This window comes from Desarmillaria tabescens, assembly GCF_030435595.1.
Source record: "Desarmillaria tabescens strain CCBAS 213 chromosome Unknown EV420scaffold_34, whole genome shotgun sequence".
Lineage (NCBI taxonomy): Eukaryota > Fungi > Basidiomycota > Agaricomycetes > Agaricales > Physalacriaceae > Desarmillaria > Desarmillaria tabescens.
This window is the reverse complement of record NW_026848333.1, coordinates 49,675-67,058: the sequence shown is the minus strand read 5'-3', so window position 1 is coordinate 67,058 and position 17,384 is coordinate 49,675. Positions and strand designations below refer to the sequence as shown.

The window sequence follows — 17,384 nt, the reverse complement described above, 5'->3', positions numbered from 1 at the left end:
AAGAATCTAAAATGGGCTGCGCAATTCCAACAGTCCAGGTATTGTCCAGGTCGGAAAATTATGTTCAGATGGAATACGGACATACCTCTGCATCCTTCTACTTGTTTTCTGTGTGTATGTAGCCAAGACGAGAACGTCGGTGTCTTGGGGAAAGGAACCTGGTCGTCAAGTGCCAATAAAGAACCTCACAGCCACATGCCTTTCCGGCCTAAGTATTTTCGGCCGCAAATTCGGCAATACTTTCCAAGTTATTTCCAAGTAAGAGCAATGCTTCAAGATTGACTTCAAAATTATTTTGAAACCAAATTATACCACTAATCATCTCAAATGAAAAGTATACAACTGTTCAAATTTGTCAAACTTCAAATGGATTTTCTAGACTTAAGAGCACTTCAGATGTTACCGAGATACCGAGATGCCGTCTGTCTTTAAATTACCGAACCTCGTGCCGTCGGTGCCTGCACTATGCGATATGATAGAGGAGAAGAACGGCGACGAGCTGATAAAAACTAGATTTGGCATCCTTGGGAAGGGGACACGTCGGATATTAGTGCAAGGAACGTTCAAGGCGTTGACAAGGAGAAGGCGAAAGAGAATGCCGACTGGTCTCCACACGCTCATGTGGTAATGATGTGGATGGCGTGGCCCATAGAAAAATATGTATTTAGAATTGACTACCATCCAAAAAGCGGGAACGTAACTGCCTCCCTGTGGTACCAAACCTCGACACCTAATGACGGATTTTTGACCAGCGATCCTTTCATCCTATTCGCGATGATACGCATCGCCTTGTCCAACAGATGATAATCCACTCTGAGCACAGAAATACTCTCCAGATCCGAATAGTTTTTCTCGCTCAAAACCTCGCTTATCGATGCCCAATCGACGGAATCCAGATCTTCCGGATCTTCTAAACCCGAACGGGTGTCGGAGAGGGTTAAAATGATCTGTCTGATAGACGACGAAGTGATCTTTCGAAGGATTGCAGGAACGTGTCGAGTTTTTTTTCCGCCCGTCTGATTTACTCGTGGAAAGATAATCGAACGCAATAGTCTCGAGGTTTGGGTGGCAGTCAAAATTGAGGGCGTCGTAGAACTCGTCCACTAGATAGAACGTTAGCATAGTTCCGTTCCAGAGTACATTATTTTGATACATACTACACTTGTCCCACGTGACCATCCTGGCCCATAAGGCTATGCTCAAATGCTTGAGCGACGCGCCCGTTATGGATATAAGTCTGGCCATCCAAACGATATTCATAGCACTGTCAATGTTGATCATCAACGACGACAATGACGGGGAGAGTGCAGGGATTGGGGATCGAGTCAGGTCTTCCCGCTCCGGGATTATTCTGAGGGTGGGGCACATCAGGTAAACGGATTCCAACGATTTAACCGACAACGCCTGGATCAAGTGATTCTGTGTAGGGAACACGTAGTATCTGAGAGCCAGGTGCGTGATAGTGGTGGGGCCGGATAGGTGGATGAGCATCTGCGCAAAGCCCTCCTCCGACATATAGTCAAACCTAGCAGCATGGATCATCAGCCGCTCGATGTTCGCGAACATGGAGAAAGCGAGGTCGGGTAGAACTTTATGCAGCCAATAGTCATCACCCTCCGGGTCTGTGCATCCGCTGTATATAGTTCCATCTCTGTATTCGTCGGAGAGGAACAGTTCATGGACGGAATGCAAGAAGGTGCAGCCTGGAGTGGCGATAAGCGCAAAGAAAGACGCGTAGTTTTCGGGCGTAACATTGATGGATTTGAAGAGATGAAATCGACTGCGTGGGAGCCAGGCTCGGGAGACCAATGAGCAGGACGCTAGAGTGGCGACACGCCCACCTTTGAATCCCGCTGACGAGTGGCTAAGAAGACTTTGGATGTCTTTGACGGGAAGACGATCAACGTGGTCAAGGATTTCCTCGACGAGTTCGGTAGGAAAGCTGCTTTGGATGGTAGTGGTAGAAGACATGGGAGTAGAGGGCGGATTCAGTCGATAGGCGTTGTGGTCACTGTAAGAAGGAGCAATGCAAGCCTTCAATAAGTATTTAAATAGTACAAGAGAACAAAGGGCCACTGCACGTGTTTTTGAAACGTTAAAAAGCCAATTGGCAATAACGCGTTATTGTACCTTTTGTCCTTGTTTTCATTAGAAACCTACAGTAAAATAATAACAATAATGGTCGCGCCAAAGGTTGCAAGGCTTCTGTTTGAATCCAAGGATAGTCATCGATGCATGATACGGTCCTTCAAACATGTAAGCCGTCTTGTAATTTTGGTTAAACTAAACGTCTTCTACATCACCAAGCAGTGGGCGGCAAGAAAGGCTCACGCCTCGAGGAGCCCCCGTGTCCTTGAAATTCCCTCATATCTCGGTGTTCCATCATGTCAGTCACCAATCGCACAGGCCGGGCCCCCCAAGAGACCCACACCAATGGATTTCGCTACGCATTTGACAGATACCGAGGGAAGGAGAATGCTCTCTTCGATCTACCACCACAGATTATGGCGTAGCACGAACCTCTTGAATTCAGCAGAAGAGCGAATCGGCTACCATGTGGTTGTTAGTGAGGTAGCCCTAAAATGGGAGACGGATGAGCTCACATGATGCCAGCAACCGAGTGAAAGACGTCGCTTCTCCGTTCCAAGAAAAGGTCAGATTCATCCTCGATAAATGCATTACTTTCCTACATCGCTCGATGTAACATTGTCGTAGGTGATATCAACCAGTTCCGGGTATGTAACATGGCGCCGACTGAAGGCGCATAGCAGCAAAGAGAGATTTAATTCGACAGGTATGAAATACATGACTTCGATGAGGGACATAGCACTACTGCTCACCAAATCCTCTGCTACAAAATGAGAATATGATAGAAAGAGTAGGATAAAGACACGAACCTGCAAATAACGTAGATATATGCGTTAATATCTGTGGGAAAAAACATGTGGAGATCAATCCGATGTGGTGAGGTATATCAACTCATTGACCGAAGATATCTGTCAATAATAAGCTGCAGAAGAGCTGTTTAAAAAAAAAGAGACGTACAAGCATCCCCACACCAGTGTAACAAAGGCTCGCAAAGAACCAGAATGCAAAAATTGACCACCACGCAAAAGCAATGGAGCTCGACATCCTCGTATGCCCAACCAGAACCAAAAAGCAACGTCCCATGCGGCTATCCCACAAGAGTTAAATGCCATTGTGCCCGAGCACGCACATAGGAGATACGGCTTGTATTAGCAAGCTAAGCCGTGGGCGCAGTGGTGTCTCTCGCCGCGGCGAGCACCGACGAAGCCAACGTACCCATGTACAGAGGCAGCTGAGAACGTCGCATTATTGAGAACTACTACCTAGGCTTGTGACCATAGGTAGCAGAACTCGCAAGCGAATCTCGTGTCGGCGACTAACGAAGCAAGTGGTGCTGGCGTCCACAGAAGTGAACAAATAGTTCCTGAAACTCGGGAGGGCAGGCTTTTGCAGCTCCGCCAAAACAACCCTATTGCAGCAACTGGCGTCTCAATAGATACGCGTACGACGTCGATAGACGGGAAATTCCAAAGGACCACAAGCAACGCCGACGACTTCACCACAAAGCCTATTTTCATGACGGGCAACCCTCTCCATTGACAGCCCTTCAGCCAACATCTTCGAGGACGATGAGCGCGACCAGAGAACAGACCGTATGCCGAGGCATGAAGGAGACGACACTAGACCCTGTCGTTACGGAAGATGGTGGTAAGAATAAAAAGAGGAATGGCCACGGAAAATAATTGTTTTGTTTGTTTGACACTGCTTGACACAACCGGGGCCAAAACCTGCCGAGTCCCGGGCCGAGCGTCTGGTGAGCTCGTACACTCGAATGTCTGCGCACCTCTTGTCCAGGTATTACGCTTTTGTCAATGATGGAAGAGATTGAAGTCGACATCGCTGTGTCAGGGAAGCTGATGACTTTGGACACTCTCCTATGAAGTTCCATCGCCAGTATTCGCAACAGATCAAGCACTCGAGACTGAAAAGAATCGTACGATCTTACCGTCGTCCTGCCATCACTCAGTCTAAAGGTAGGAGAACTGGTCTTCGCATGCTCTTATATATATCATCGGTAAGAATCCCTCTACCTGTGTCTACGTAAGATTGTAACAAGATACTACCATCCAAAACGCGGCGTCATGACTGTTTCTCTATCGTCCCAAAGCACAATGTCTACAGACATACTTTTCTTCGTCAATAGGCCTTTCATCCGTTCCACGATTATATCCATCGCCTTCTCATATAGGCAATAACTTACTTTGAGCACATGTATTGTCTCCAAATTCGAATAGCTGTCCTGGCTAAGAACCTCGCTGATCGATGCCCAATCGATAGCATCCAGATCAGCCAGATCATAAATGCTCAAACAGCTATCGCTGAGTGTCAAAACGACCTCCCTGATAGACGACGAGGTGATTTTTTGGAGGATTGCAGGAATATGCCGAGTGCTCATCCCCAGCCAGAAATCGCTTGTACATAGCGAATCGAATCCAATGGACTCGAGATTCGGATGGTAGTCAAAGTTGATTGCACGGCAGACCTCGTCAACTACATATATGGAAGATTCATTCAGTTCTGTCGGAGCATGTTATTCTGACACGTACTGGCATCATCATATGAGGTTATCATGCTAGGCACTATGTGTATACTCAAATACTTTAGCGATGCGCCGACCATGGACATGATCTTCAATATCCAATCAATATTAGAAATTTCGAGAATGCTGATCATCAGGGATGACAAAGATGCAGGGAGTGTAGCATTTTGAAACTGAAAAAGCATATCTTCGGGTGTCGGTTTTTCTTTGAGTTCGGGGTATCTCAGAGACAGGGAGTTTAACGCTCTGCACGAGTACAGGGTCTGGATAATTTGGTCGAGGGTAGAGAAAATGCAAGAGTTGAGAGCCAAATGTGTGAGCGTAGTGGAGAGGGATAATTCGGACAGGGTGTTCATAAAATCCTCCCCTGACATTAGGTTGAACTTAGCATCAAGGATGCGCAGCTTCTGAAGATTTGTGAACACGGAGAGAGGGACAGTGGGAAATGCTTTGTGCAGCCAATGCGCCTCCGAGTCCTCCGGCTGATCCTTTCACTGCTGTGGTAAGCCGGTATTTCGAGGGGGTCAAATACCTTTGTGTTTTTTGCACCGTATTTTAGTCGCAAATCCACCTGAGAAAATACTGAATGAAAACCTGACCGTTTTTTGAATGAAATTTACCTAAGAAGATTTCGGGGGCAAATCCCGCTTAAAAATGGTGCGTATTTGGATCCGTATTTGGAAGGAAGGTTTTGGCGTACAAAGACGGATAAAAATACCAACCGTCTTTGTTCTGGGATTTACATAAGGGATTTGGTCTCCAAATCCCGAACAAATACCTATGTCAGCCAACAGACAAAGGGTTGAGTATTTGTTGGGGATTTGGGCTCCAAATCCCTTATGTAAATCCCAGAACAAAGACGGTTGGTATTTTTATCCGTCTTTGTACGCCAAAACCTTCCTTCCAAATACGGATCCAAATACGCACCATTTTTAAGCGGGATTTGCCCCCGAAATCTTCTTAGGTAAATTTCATTCAAAAAACGGTCAGGTTTTCATTCAGTATTTTCTCAGGTGGATTTGCGACTAAAATACGGTGCAAAAAACACAAAAGTATTTGACCCCCTCAAAATACCGGCTTACCACAGCAGTGTTTGGCAATCCGTCCTCGGAACCGTATATAGTCTCTTGTAGGTCTTGTCGTCCAAAATAAATAGTGCGGATGGAATGGATGAACGAGCAGAATGGGTTGGTAATGAGTTGTAAGAAATGTGCATGATCTTCGTGTAAGATGTAGATCGATCTGAAGAGATGGTATCGGCTACGTGTGAGCCAGGCTCTGCAGACCAATGAGCAAGAAGCCAGGGTAGAAACGCGCCAGCCCTTGTATCCCTCTGACGGGTGGTCAAGAATACTTCGAATGTCTTTGGCAGGAAGACAATTAACATGGTCAAGGATTTCCTCGATGAGTTCGGTGGGAAAGCAACGTTGGGTGGTAGTGTTGGAGTTTCAAGTGTCGCGCATCACAGCGCAGTTGACGTCGGGATCATCAGTTGTCAGGGTTAGTCAGGCAAGAACTCATTTATTACATCCTGTTGCTTCTATTAGTGTACACGGTGAGTAGATAAATAGGTAGTCGAATGAAGACAACCCTCGCCTGTTTGCGAGGGTTCCCTGCTAAATCCGAGTGAGCGGCTGGAGAATTACCGCTCATTTCAACAGGTAGTGGAAACAGACATGGACGTTAGGAGGTAGGTATGGTCGATGGATGTGTGCTATCGTTGTAAGAAAGCAACGATGCAAGGCTGACGCAAGGAACTCGTATAAATTCTTGTTAGGATGAAGGGGCACGTGATCAAACGTCTTATTAACAGCAATTAACGGCGACGGCGCCTGACTTACAACTCATTGTTCCCTGGAAGCCTACATGTAAATAACACACAGGAATATACCACAAGAATTTCCTGTCCATAAAGCCACGCTTTCCACCCTCTCGGCGCCGTACTACACGGAACATTACCGCACAAAGCAGCTACGGCTTTCAGGCCACCGGCCCACCGAAATCTGCAATGAAGCATTATATATCAGGACAAAAGACATGTTTATCACCGAGAAGAATAAAGAAGGACCTGTATCTATGGGCCCAGACATTGGGGCAAAAGTCCGGAGAAAATCGATACTCGAGATTGAGGGCAAATCCGGACAAGATGGCTGCCAGGTGGTAGGAGGTCAGATCAACGATCTGGAAAAACGACCACGGCATGTGCCGACAGTCCATTGTCTAATTTTGAACTGACAGGTTTGGGTGTTAATCACAATTCACCCGCCATTGTCTTGCGGTATATTCCCTGGAATGATAGCATAGGTACTGATGCCACCGTGGTGGCTCATCATCCCGGATTATATAAGAACGGATTCCTTGCTTGTTGTAATTCACTGAATACGGGATGCCTCCTAGCTCCTCGCCAAATGGATATTCCCCCCTCGAGCAATTCCCTGTAGAACTCGTCTTCGAAATCCTCTCATACCTTAACGTCCCTACCATCAAGCGACTTAGCCTCGTCTCTTCTACCCTCCGCCCCATATGCTTCCCCGCTATCTTCCAAAGCATATCGATCTCCGCCTACAGGACTCCACGAGATTTCCTGACTGACATGCGGCTCCGGTGGCCAATTCCTTGCGTCCGAATGCTTTCCTTTAACAGCGTTGACGCAGACCTCAAACCATACGCACTATTGCAGTGGTGCGCCCCAGCACGGGAACTCGAGATGCGGTCTATATCGAATCCGAGGCTATACGTGCCACTTTTATTAGGCCTAGGGGAGCTCAGAGTCGTCAGACTTGATAGGATCGCTTTCCATCGTTTTGCAGACCTTTTCGAGCTTCTGCAAAGTCTATCCTCCAAGGTTAAAGATTTAACGATTGGGAGTGCTGTCGGGTTCGCATCCATGCCATCAGAGAACGACCCGATCCTCTGGACTAGAAAGAGGATAAAATTAGAGAAACTTAGCATCAGCACCTCTCTAGTTCTGGAGCTCCTGCTACGGGAAGACTCTCCAGTTGATCTTTCGCAATTAAACACGGCAGAAACGAGAAATGTAGGGTCGCACACCATCAACAAGCTTGGCCGTCTCAGCCCTCGTCTTGCCACGCTGGTCATCAAGGATCCTCCCTTGGAATCAAACAATGGCACGCATCTCCAATCCCCTTTCCGTGTAACCTCCTTTTAATACCTTATAACAGAATATCTTGAACTCCCAGCTATCAAAGAATTGACTCTTTCGTTCCGCGTCTTGGAGCGACGATCCACGCCCCTCAGTACCTTCCTGAAACCTTCGGATGCTAACTTGGAGGAGCTAACTATAAAACTCCCATTAGAGTTCGTTATGGAAGAAGGAAGAGGCGAGTGGGAATGGTTGGCGTCGGTGCTCTCACGACGATCGAAGTTGAAGAGAGTAAAAGTCATGGCATGGACGAGGCCATGTAGGATATATAAGTATGCTGTGCTTATGCTTAATGAGCTTTGTCACGAGCTCGAGCCGCGGGGTCGTAGAATATTGGCGATTCTGGCGAGCGATCATTTCGAGGTCACGATGGATGTTGCTCACCTGTCTTGAAGTTATCAAGTGCTTTCAATCATCGATAGTATGCGTAGCACCAATGTAGAATCTCTACAACTTGGGAACCTTCACACTTTCGTGCCAAGACCGAGGTAAAAAAACGCGCTACATGTTGACTCCTGACAGGACGCGCCTTGGACGCCTTGGCCTGAGATATCGGCGTTCGCCGAAATCTAATCGAAACTCCGAAATTTCGCTTGCTCCTTTGAAAATTTCCACTTCACTCCTCAGACGAGTGTCTTCATTTTTTTCTGTTCCTAGGTTCCGCGTCAAAACTCTTGAATGTCTATTTTCCTGGTTCATAATGTCTTGTGCAGTATACATTGGGGCGATACTGATGAGAAATGATTTTTTCTAGGTCAGACACAATTGTCTCTGCTTGCAACACCTGGAGCTTTGGCAGGTCTACTGCCCTAAAATTCGAGATGCTCATCAACGATGACGAATTTGCGCCACACTCTAAATTTATATAATCCCTCGCAAGTTGGATGATGACGTCGGCTGCGTCATCACACGCCATGAATCGTCGGGGGTATATAAGGGAGGAGTTGGCTTTTCGATCCCCACCATGTCTCTACCTCCCGCTCTCAAGGACGTCAGCGCGCACCCGAAGAAAGGCAGCGTCATCGACCCTGTCGATAAGGTCGCTAAGGATGTCGACGTTGACAGAAAGGTATGTCTGGCGCTAGGCGGGACGCTGTATGTGCTGATATTCGCATAGATCAAGCTATACGGTACCATTCAAGCATTGCGACAAGCACGGCTACCAACGAACAAGCAACTCGATTCATGGCTCAATTATGCGCTCGACCACCCGCCTGTGGAGACTTCGACGCTATCGAAGGATGGTCAGAAGCTCGTCGCCGACATTCAGGAGATTTTCAGGACCCTGCGCAATATGATAGAGGAGAAGAATGGCGACGAGCTCATACAGAACTGGATTTGGCAGACAAGGGAAGTGGAAATGTCGGACATTAGTGCAGGGAACGTTCAAGGCGTTGACAAGGAGAAGGCTAAAGAGGACGTCGATACAGGTGTGTGCCAACCCCATCTCTCCTCCCAGTTTGAGTATAAAATACCTTCGCAGCTACGCGCCATGTGCGCACGCTCGTCAATCTCGTCTTAACCAACTCCGAGTTCCGAAAGCTCATCAAGGATTTCAGCGTCGTAGGCCGAGATCTCGCAGCTAAAGTCATCGCTCCCAGCGCCAAGCAACTCGAAAATGTCGATGAGAGCGCACCTGAGGGCCACTTTGTTCCCGACGAGGAGAGGCTGGAAACTCGGCTTCCCGGCGTGAGCGGCCAGTCTGACATCGTTGATCCTGGGGAAGTCCAGAGGTCTGTCGACGCTGAGACCAATGCAAGCGATGAAGAAGACAAAAAGGTTTCAGGTATTATGGGCAAAGTAAAGGTCCGTGGTATTTTTCATTGCAGCCTCATCGTAAGTTCACGGTGCATGCAGAATGGTCTTTCGAACGCCATTCCTCAGCAGTACAAGGATCGCACGAACGAGAAGGTATCGAACGGCAAGCAGTTTTTGAGCGAGGAATATTTCCCCAAGGAGAGAAGGGAGCAGTGGATCTGGAGGGCCAAGAAGGTATTCTTGTCGTCGGCATTGCTTCGAGTGTATTGATGTTTTGGGTACAGGTCGTAGTCGAGTGTCAGAAACATCAAGATTATCAAGAATCTTTAGGATGGTTGCTGGACCGCGTTGAGGAGTATGCAAGCCACGGACGAAACATCGTAAACGGTGCCCAGAGTGAAGCAGGAGGGGCCTTGAAGAACGTAAGAACGAAAGTTGCTTTTCTATTCCTTTCTCATGTCGTTCCAGACTCAGCTTCAATCAACACTCAGTCAACTGCGTACGATTCTGGAGCGCTTCGCCAACGGCCTGTCGATGGATCTCATCATTGACCCTTTCTACGCACTTGCCGACGATGCTCATCGCGATCCAGAATTACGTGCGTGGTTTAAAGAAGGTACACAGTGGTTGCGGAGTGTCCTCCTTAAGCCCGGATACATTCTCGAACGTCAGGCCGGCTTTGACGGACGCAAATGGACTGACCGGGGCAAGGTCTTCTATGGTACAGATGGGAAGTATACGGAGCACTTTGACAGGCTTTTCAATGGCACCGGCAGTTGGCTGAATGGTATTGGAGACGATCACACCAACAGGAAATTTGCCGGTGGATGGACTCGACTCATGAAGGATCTTCTCTTTGCCGAGGATGGTTCATTAACATTCAAAAGTGAACTTTGGAGCGACGTTCGCAGGACAGTTCTACCGATGCTGGTTAAGAAGGTTTGGTTGCCTGTTACTCCTCGTGTTCCTTCTGACTGATCTGCTCCAGGTTGGTTATATCCCCATTCCGAGAATCGAATACATGGACGATTCTGTTAATATTGTCGTGGAGAACCTTACCCTTAGCGGTCGCAATCTGTTCCCCAACATCGTATCTATCGAGGCGCACAACTATATGACGTTCTCACCGTACAGTGTCATCCAAGAAGGTACCGAGGAAAGCCGGTGAGTGTTTTCATTGTGTTTTCGAGACCTAAGTTCAACGTATTCATAGGCATGAGATTAAGTTCACGCTTGCTCAGATACAGGCAGACCTACGAGACGTAGCCATCTACTTCCATAAGAAAAATGGGATACCCAAGGGGAAAGATTCAGGGCTTGCAGATATTGTCTTAGGCGGACAAGGACTAACTGTGAGTCTCGTCGCCGTATTCACATTCAGTGTTGTAACATCGGTTCGCAGGCTACTGTTCACCTCACGTCCTCATCCAAATCCGACCCAACATCGGTCTTTACCATCAAGAAAGTTAATGTCAAGGTGGATTCGCTCAAATTTTCTCTACGCGATTTCAAGCACGACTTCTTGTACCGGATGATTAAACCTATTGTCCTTCCTATAGTCAAGAAGGAGATTGAGAAGGTGGTAGGGGATGCAATACGGACCGGTCTTGAGTACGTCGATGGAGTGTTGGTCAATGTTAGACAGGAGCAGGAAGCGGATGGCAAAGGAAAGATGGACGCGATTCAAGAGGTAAGACACTTCTTTCATACTTGTGTATAAACCTGACGGGAGTTTTAGGTTTTCAAGAAGAAGAAGGACGAGGTCAGATCGATGGCTAGTACGTCTACGTCTACGTCACAATTCAAGGTTGTGGCGAACAAACGAGATTCCATGCTGGCGTCCGAGGGCGACCCTGCTGGATGGGTAAACAAGGCGGCAGAACGCGAAAAGTTGGTGATTCAGGGTGAAGGATGGCGGAGCGACGCGTTTGATATTGTCCCCGTTCATTGATTGCCTTCGTCCGTGTTTTTTTTTGTCATAGGCGTATTTCTTTTCTAGTAACGAACGTGTTCTTGTATTTTTTTTTCGTACTTGTTTTAATGTACATAAGCACGTTATCATTTTACGTCGTTGGTTTCGTGGATTTTATTCTAATATGGAGGAAAGGGACTGTAAGGGAAAGAAACGTGCAGGGGACGGTTTCGGATGGGACAGCATTACCGGGTGCGCCTGGTTGCCTGGATTCAAACAAAGTGAGTCGCAAAAAGAGTCACATCTGTAACAAACGCGTCATCAGACTAACTATCGCCTTATGTACCACAGTCCCCGAGAAAACACAAGTATCAGAACCCAAGCAGCAACTGACTGCCAGTGCGACGAAAATCTCGCACGGACAAGTCACACTCGGATGGTGTTCCGGATTGATCATTCCAGCCTTATTCAGCCAGATCTGGACTTCCTTCTTCCCGACTTGCCTTGTGCTGAACTGCGCTGAACATATCTTTCATTGTGCCGCGTACACTATTCAGCAAGGATTATAGAGTCTTCAAATCAATGTTATCGACGAAAGGAACTCGTCTTGCTTCATCACTAGCTCACTGACAGACTCATCCATGAAAGGCCGATATCGTCGAGGCATCTCGTAAAAGTCCATCAAAGTGTTTCGAGGTGCATTTATCGACCGTATTGCTGAAGTGCTGGGCTAACTCGATTTTTTGTTCATTTTTTGGTAGCAAATCAGGCTTCAAACACATGCTAAAATGATCCCCCAATCTGGTACAGGTTTCAAGTGTTTACGAGTACTACTCGTGAATGCTAATATCAGTTTTGATATCTCACAGCGGAAATCAACTACTACCACATGCTAATCATTCTCACTCGCGACCATTGATTCTTTTGTTTCATCCTATCAGTAATAAACGATGATGGCTGCTCGTCAACCCATCAGCAACACCTCCTCATGTTACGCATCAGTACTTTCCTAGTACTTTCCTCAGCGATACGTTTCGGTTTTGCAAATGGCACGATGCACCAACGCGACCTGAACCTCACGGCCCAACAATCTGGTCTCACCTTCGACATACCCAACCTCCCCCGACCTCAAAGCACTACTGTATCGCTCACTTCTATTCCTTCTGCATGTACGCAGTACACTGGTAGCGGCAAGGAATGCGCTGCTTCAATGGACGCGGTCAACATCACCTTTGCTGACTGTGGCTCGCCGTATACGGTCTGTCGTTGCAGCAATGCCAACATCACACTGGATGATGCCACAAACGCGCTTGCCCGTGTTCCTGTGGATCTGCGAAGACATGTTGGGACGGTCATGGTCATGCCGGGTAGCAGTGCGCACGCGTATACGTATATGAACAGTGGGGAGATACATTTCTTTGGAGTGTGCAGCCAACGAACGTGGATACACGAAGTGAGTGTTAATTACCTCTTTCCGGGAGTGCGCTGATTCGCAGTGAGCAGTCTACACATGCTGCCTCGGGAGCGCTGGGGATCAATGCTGCTAGCGGGAATGGGTCATGGGAGGAAGCGGTATCCAAGGATACCTGTGTCCCTGATAATTACGCGAAGACTGATCTCGCAGAGGTGGACATCTGATCTGTTCGTTGCTACTTGTGGCTTACTACCATCTTAGGATCTCGCCCAGATGAGTGTGGTCAAAGTGTACTCGCTTCTCAGCAATAATACGCTTCCTCCGGGATTTACGACGGATTGCATGTCAAATCAGTGGGCCTTTTTGGATGCGCTTCCTCTCTACAATCCAAACACGTTGTTCGGAGATTCCTGCTCATTTGAACCGGATAACGATAAAGCGCAGTGAGTTTTTATTTATTTATGGCTAACTATGAATTTTACTTACTCGGTATTTAGACATAACATTGCTCCGTGATGTGGCATGTATAGTTTTTTCCACCGCCGTCATTTATATTTATTCTCTGGTAAAGCAAGTCCAACGGACAGCTGATGACAGCTGTTGCATTTACTCTTTCATTACTTATGCGCCTTAAGTATCTTCTGTTATTTGAGCGATGTTTTCTCTTCCAGAATCAAATTCTCTAACTCGGATACGCGTCGCGTCGCGTGGTTGTGGCGGTACTGATGAAAGTGCCTCATCGAGTAAGTGTTGGTTCATAGTCTCGTTTGTCCGATTTCTGTTTTCAGACAATTTTGCCAAAGTCTCCCAATTCGGCACTTATCTTCCAAGGCTGACCCTCCACCCAAAATGGTTCCTAAAGGCCAAAATGTTTCGCAAACTGATGACGGAAGAAACAATGGTCTACCACTGCCCCAGCGCCTGCTTTGCTGCTCCGAATTCGTAGCATCTAGTGACCTTTAGAAACTTAGACAAACGCAGTCGTTAATCCGCTTCAAAACTTACCTCCCATAGCTCTGCAAGGTGTAATTGTGACGTCAAGAAGAACAATGTCTAGAAACTGGAAAAGAGATGAGTAAAGCACCGCTAGAAGAATCTTGAATGAATACTTACCGAGTGAGTCAGTGACGCGTTGTTTGCCTCGGCTAGCTTTCAGGGTCGGAAGGTTCGAAGTACGATACGATGATATTCAAGCCTGTAAAACGATAAGGCTACTTGAAGGATCAGAAACGAGGTCTTACCTTTTTAGCATGAGTTTGGCTCCGTATGGATTGAGGGTCCGAATTATTGAACACGAAAGCGAGCTCTAAAGCGCGAAAATAGTGAGTAAGATGCCCACTTGTTTATTGAAACCGACCTACTGCGCCAAATGATTTGGTTACGACGTCGAGTCCAAGCCCTGAGGTAGCGCAATGTCCTCGAAATGAAGACTCACTGAATGCCATGCTGGTTGGCTCCGCAAGGTTTTGAGATACACCTTTTTAACTGAGTTTTTGTATCTGAAACATGGAAATTTCAGCATCAAAATAAACCTAAATGACGACTCACTTACGCTGCCGGAGGCACGGACTCTGCACAATCAGAGTCAAGAAAGACTCGGAGGCAGGGCGAGTCATTCTGCATTACAGAAAGGCATCAACAGCACCGAATAAACGCACGAGAAAGTACTTACTACACGGCAGAAGTATGGCTCTGCAAGGTTTCGAGGTCGGAAATTTTGGCCTCAAATTTGATGAAAAGTGAGTGGTTTCAAGGGTAAAAACACTGTAAATAAATGACTTACAACGTACCTGCACAGGGATCGGCTCCGCGTGGGTCTCTTCTCGTTAGTTTGGTTAGCTGCAGACCATGTACCGCCCGTTTACAGGGAAGTTCGCACTAAGTAAATGGTAAGATTCTTTTCCCTTTCGGTGATGAAACGCTCACCCTTACCTGCAGCGCCAGCAATAGCACTACGAGACCGAGAATGAAAAAGAGAAACAAAGTAGAACACATTAGCGCTTGAATAAACGGGACCTGTAGAGACATTGTCTGTGGAGACTGTCGCCGTTAACGAATTCGGGGAAGTCGAGACTGTACATGGCACCTGGTAGAAATTCGAATCAACATCCCTCGCTTACCCACAACCCGCAACGTCGGCCCATCAATTATGTCTAACGCCCCTCGAATGCCAGTGTTCCGAATTTACGAAGATCGGCGATGGGAGAGGAGATGAAAGGGGAAGGTGCACGCATCACGTGCATATCACGGTCCGATATCATGAGTCGACACGACTTGTTCTTCCACCACCATGTCCTCCGTGTGTTCAATCCTCGGTTCCGCCTTCGAGTCACATCGTCCATGTTTCAAACCCGCTGAATATGTTTGAAGTCTGTCGCATTGTTTGTTCGGCTTCTGATTTCCTGTCACTAAATCCCCCAAGTCCCCGTAACTTGATGTGTAGGTCACTGAAACTTGTACATATCTCTCAAAACCAATTTCATCGTTCTTCCGCTTTTCTGACACTCGCCTATTTTGTCTCCGTGACAGGACTGTTCATTGATTTGATTTGAGAAGTCCCGAAAGCCGCAATCAAGCCCGTTCGGTCTCGCATGGTACCGCAATAGCAGGTTGAACGAAGTGAGTCGCAAAGAAACTGTAGCAAACGCGACATGAGGCTAACTGCAAAATATCCAGTCCTGTATAAATACTATGAAATCCCCGAGCAAACACGCCAGTATTAGAACCCAAGTGGTATCGACGTAGGTAAGGAACAAGTGGAATTTTGATTTTGACGTTGGACTTCGGCAAATGCCAACTCATAACTTTACCGCCATCATCTCGAATTGCTCACTTCTTTGATTCTCTGCTCTCAGTTCCTACCGAGTTTCTGCTCACACTGTAACTACACTATCTATCTACTAGCTCTGGATAGACGCCTCAGAGAACAGATAGATCCCAAAATTGTCTCTAAAGATTGTCTCCAAATTATTAAAACCACTTCCGCATACAGGCCCGCTTGCAAAATCGCAGCGAAGTTACGCACGATGCCACAGTGTCGTGCTAGCAGAGTCCGTCGAGACAACCATCGGCGGTCAATTTCGTGTCATGTATTGGTGTACCCCTCGCCTATACTCTTTTTGGGTGGCTATATTAAAACTGTGCAGTTGGACTGGCAAGTGCCGACACCAATTCTTGTTGGTCGCACTGGATATATTTGTCCCTCGGTGGCCAGGGAAGTGGTGATTCGGCAAGTGATCTCAGTGGTCCGGATGATGAGTCCTGCCCCCAGGTGTCCAGACCCTCCTAATCAGACACTCATCATCACGAATTATATCCAACTTAGTTGTGTTCTTCCGTTATTGTCTTCACTTGACTTACTGTTCCTGGGCGCTTCTTCTCGGCGACTGCGTGGGTGTTTGGCCCAGGATTGGGATGTTAGGCCTGGGCATCGTGCAGGTGATGGTGGTCGTGTATATCGTAGTTTGTACTACTAGTACGGATCACCATCACTGTGTACGTGATATCTGGAACCGGCATTCACCGTATGAACACTGTCGTGTAATATTACTCACCTACCTACCCACCTGCCAAAGTCCTGCCGAAACATTTATGGCACCTCCTGGTTGCTCTGAGAAGTACGATACACCAGTGTCCATCTAGCGGCAGGTCCGGGCCTCCTGGCCCTGGGTTCTATGTCGCCCATCATCTTTGCTGTATTTACTGATCTTGTCCCGGTTTGAGCATTTGGCCCTACTCTGCCTGCCTCCTTCCCGAATTGCTTTTTACTGAAATTGACTGAAGATTTATTTCGTTCTACTTCATACGCTATTCAACATGGATTACAGAGAAATTAATCCGGTACTATCATTAAAAGAAACCCGTTTTGCTTTATCACTAGCGCACTTCACCTATCCAGTGTCCATGGTGCTGGCCCAGCCTCTGCTCTCAACTTTCCCCATGAAAACCAATATTGATGAGGTGCCTCGTAGGTATTCATTTAACTGTATTTATGAAGTGCACAGTTGAACTCCGATTTTAGGTAGTGAACTAGGCTTCAAAATTATGCCAAAACAAGTTGCCATAGAGTCTGTGTTTGGTTTCAAGGGTACACTAGTGGTGAATTCTGAGCTCAGTTTCAACATCTCACAGGCAACAGCAGGAAGGAAATATCACCAGATGCTAATCACCCCCACAGCACTCCCACCCACTGATTACTCTGTTCTATCCTATCAGTTATAAATGACGATGTCAGCCCATCAATCCATCAATAGTCTTTCCCCATGCCATGCATTAGCACATTCCTGGCACTGTCCTTGGCGATACATGTTGGTTTTGCGAATGGCATGGTGCACTAATATGACCTAAACCTGACAGCTGAAGAAAATTCCCTTGCATTCAATATATCCAACCTCCCCCAACCTCAAAGCACCACTGCATCACTCACCTCTGTCCCTTCTGCATGTGCAGAGATTACCGGTATTGGCAAGTGTTGGAAAATGGGGTATCAGTTCGTTCCCAGTGTAGGGCT

The 17,384-nt window shown here is 47.2% G+C and overlaps 6 protein-coding genes across 6 annotated transcripts; 3 read left to right on the top strand and 3 right to left on the bottom strand.

The window, feature by feature from the left end:
- Window positions 1-516: 516 nt before the first annotated feature.
- Window positions 517-2,267, bottom strand: EV420DRAFT_1561078 (uncharacterized protein). Its single transcript, XM_060473845.1, has 3 exons — window positions 1,158-2,267; window positions 1,046-1,103; window positions 517-951 (listed from the first exon to the last, which is right to left on the bottom strand). The coding sequence occupies exons 1-3, from the start codon at window positions 1,969-1,971 to the stop codon at window positions 675-677; spliced, it is 1,149 nt and encodes a 382-aa protein (XP_060327475.1). The 5' UTR covers window positions 1,972-2,267; the 3' UTR covers window positions 517-674.
- Window positions 2,268-3,846: 1,579 nt separating this feature from the next.
- On the bottom strand, window positions 3,847-6,418 carry EV420DRAFT_1561075 (uncharacterized protein). The gene is made up of 4 exons (XM_060473844.1): window positions 6,295-6,418; window positions 5,723-6,067; window positions 4,635-5,119; window positions 3,847-4,578 (listed from the first exon to the last, which is right to left on the bottom strand). The coding sequence occupies exons 1-4, from the start codon at window positions 6,303-6,305 to the stop codon at window positions 4,148-4,150; spliced, it is 1,272 nt and encodes a 423-aa protein (XP_060327474.1). The 5' UTR covers window positions 6,306-6,418; the 3' UTR covers window positions 3,847-4,147.
- A 296-nt stretch (window positions 6,419-6,714) lies between these two features.
- On the top strand, window positions 6,715-8,267 carry EV420DRAFT_1561073 (uncharacterized protein). Its single transcript, XM_060473843.1, has 2 exons — window positions 6,715-7,755; window positions 7,810-8,267. Exons 1-2 carry the CDS (start codon window positions 7,014-7,016, stop codon window positions 8,181-8,183), a joined length of 1,116 nt encoding a protein of 371 aa, XP_060327473.1. The 5' UTR covers window positions 6,715-7,013; the 3' UTR covers window positions 8,184-8,267.
- Window positions 8,268-8,404: 137 nt separating this feature from the next.
- On the top strand, window positions 8,405-11,684 carry EV420DRAFT_1561072 (uncharacterized protein). Its single transcript, XM_060473842.1, has 11 exons — window positions 8,405-8,483; window positions 8,545-8,859; window positions 8,908-9,220; window positions 9,274-9,596; window positions 9,648-9,782; window positions 9,833-9,970; window positions 10,017-10,487; window positions 10,537-10,712; window positions 10,762-10,900; window positions 10,951-11,238; window positions 11,287-11,684. Exons 2-11 carry the CDS (start codon window positions 8,755-8,757, stop codon window positions 11,497-11,499), a joined length of 2,301 nt encoding a protein of 766 aa, XP_060327472.1. The 5' UTR covers window positions 8,405-8,483; window positions 8,545-8,754; the 3' UTR covers window positions 11,500-11,684.
- Window positions 11,685-12,514: 830 nt separating this feature from the next.
- On the top strand, window positions 12,515-13,390 carry EV420DRAFT_1703946 (uncharacterized protein; the record flags this gene model as incomplete). Its single annotated transcript, XM_060479522.1, has 4 exons — window positions 12,515-12,913; window positions 12,964-13,086; window positions 13,136-13,317; window positions 13,372-13,390. The coding sequence occupies 4 exons, from the start codon at window positions 12,515-12,517 to the stop codon at window positions 13,388-13,390; spliced, it is 723 nt and encodes a 240-aa protein (XP_060327471.1).
- Window positions 13,391-13,658: 268 nt separating this feature from the next.
- On the bottom strand, window positions 13,659-14,869 carry EV420DRAFT_1482544 (uncharacterized protein; the record flags this gene model as incomplete). Its single annotated transcript, XM_060469907.1, has 8 exons — window positions 13,659-13,730; window positions 13,880-13,927; window positions 13,988-14,023; window positions 14,310-14,373; window positions 14,427-14,491; window positions 14,547-14,596; window positions 14,665-14,752; window positions 14,807-14,869. The coding sequence occupies 8 exons, from the start codon at window positions 14,867-14,869 to the stop codon at window positions 13,659-13,661; spliced, it is 486 nt and encodes a 161-aa protein (XP_060327470.1).
- Between the last annotated feature and the right edge of the window lie 2,515 nt (window positions 14,870-17,384).

What these genes read in the sequence shown, in the direction of transcription:
- EV420DRAFT_1561078 (XM_060473845.1), bottom strand. Translation starts at nt 1,971, where the DNA reads ATGTCTTCTACCACTACCATCCAAAGCAGCTTTCCTACCGAACTCGTC. An exon ending in GGTCACGTGGGACAAGTGTA is followed by an intron (nt 1,104 to 1,157) that starts GTATGTATCAAA and finishes CGTTCTATCTAG; the next exon opens with TGGACGAGTTCTACGACGCC. An exon ending in CCAAACCTCGAGACTATTGC is followed by an intron (nt 952 to 1,045) that starts GTTCGATTATCT and finishes GTCGTCTATCAG; the next exon opens with ACAGATCATTTTAACCCTCT.
- EV420DRAFT_1561075 (XM_060473844.1), bottom strand. An exon ending in GGTTCCGAGGACGGATTGCC is followed by an intron (nt 5,120 to 5,722) that starts AAACACTGCTGT and finishes ACCACAGCAGTG; the next exon opens with AAAGGATCAGCCGGAGGACT. An exon ending in AACCTCATATGATGATGCCA is followed by an intron (nt 4,579 to 4,634) that starts GTACGTGTCAGA and finishes CCATATATGTAG; the next exon opens with TTGACGAGGTCTGCCGTGCA.
- EV420DRAFT_1561073 (XM_060473843.1), top strand. Translation starts at nt 7,014, where the DNA reads ATGCCTCCTAGCTCCTCGCCAAATGGATATTCCCCCCTCGAGCAATTC. An exon ending in TCCCTTGGAATCAAACAATG is followed by an intron (nt 7,756 to 7,809) that starts GCACGCATCTCC and finishes ACCTTATAACAG; the next exon opens with AATATCTTGAACTCCCAGCT.
- EV420DRAFT_1561072 (XM_060473842.1), top strand. Translation starts at nt 8,755, where the DNA reads ATGTCTCTACCTCCCGCTCTCAAGGACGTCAGCGCGCACCCGAAGAAA. An exon ending in ATGTCGACGTTGACAGAAAG is followed by an intron (nt 8,860 to 8,907) that starts GTATGTCTGGCG and finishes ATATTCGCATAG; the next exon opens with ATCAAGCTATACGGTACCAT. An exon ending in GAAGGTACCGAGGAAAGCCG is followed by an intron (nt 10,713 to 10,761) that starts GTGAGTGTTTTC and finishes ACGTATTCATAG; the next exon opens with GCATGAGATTAAGTTCACGC.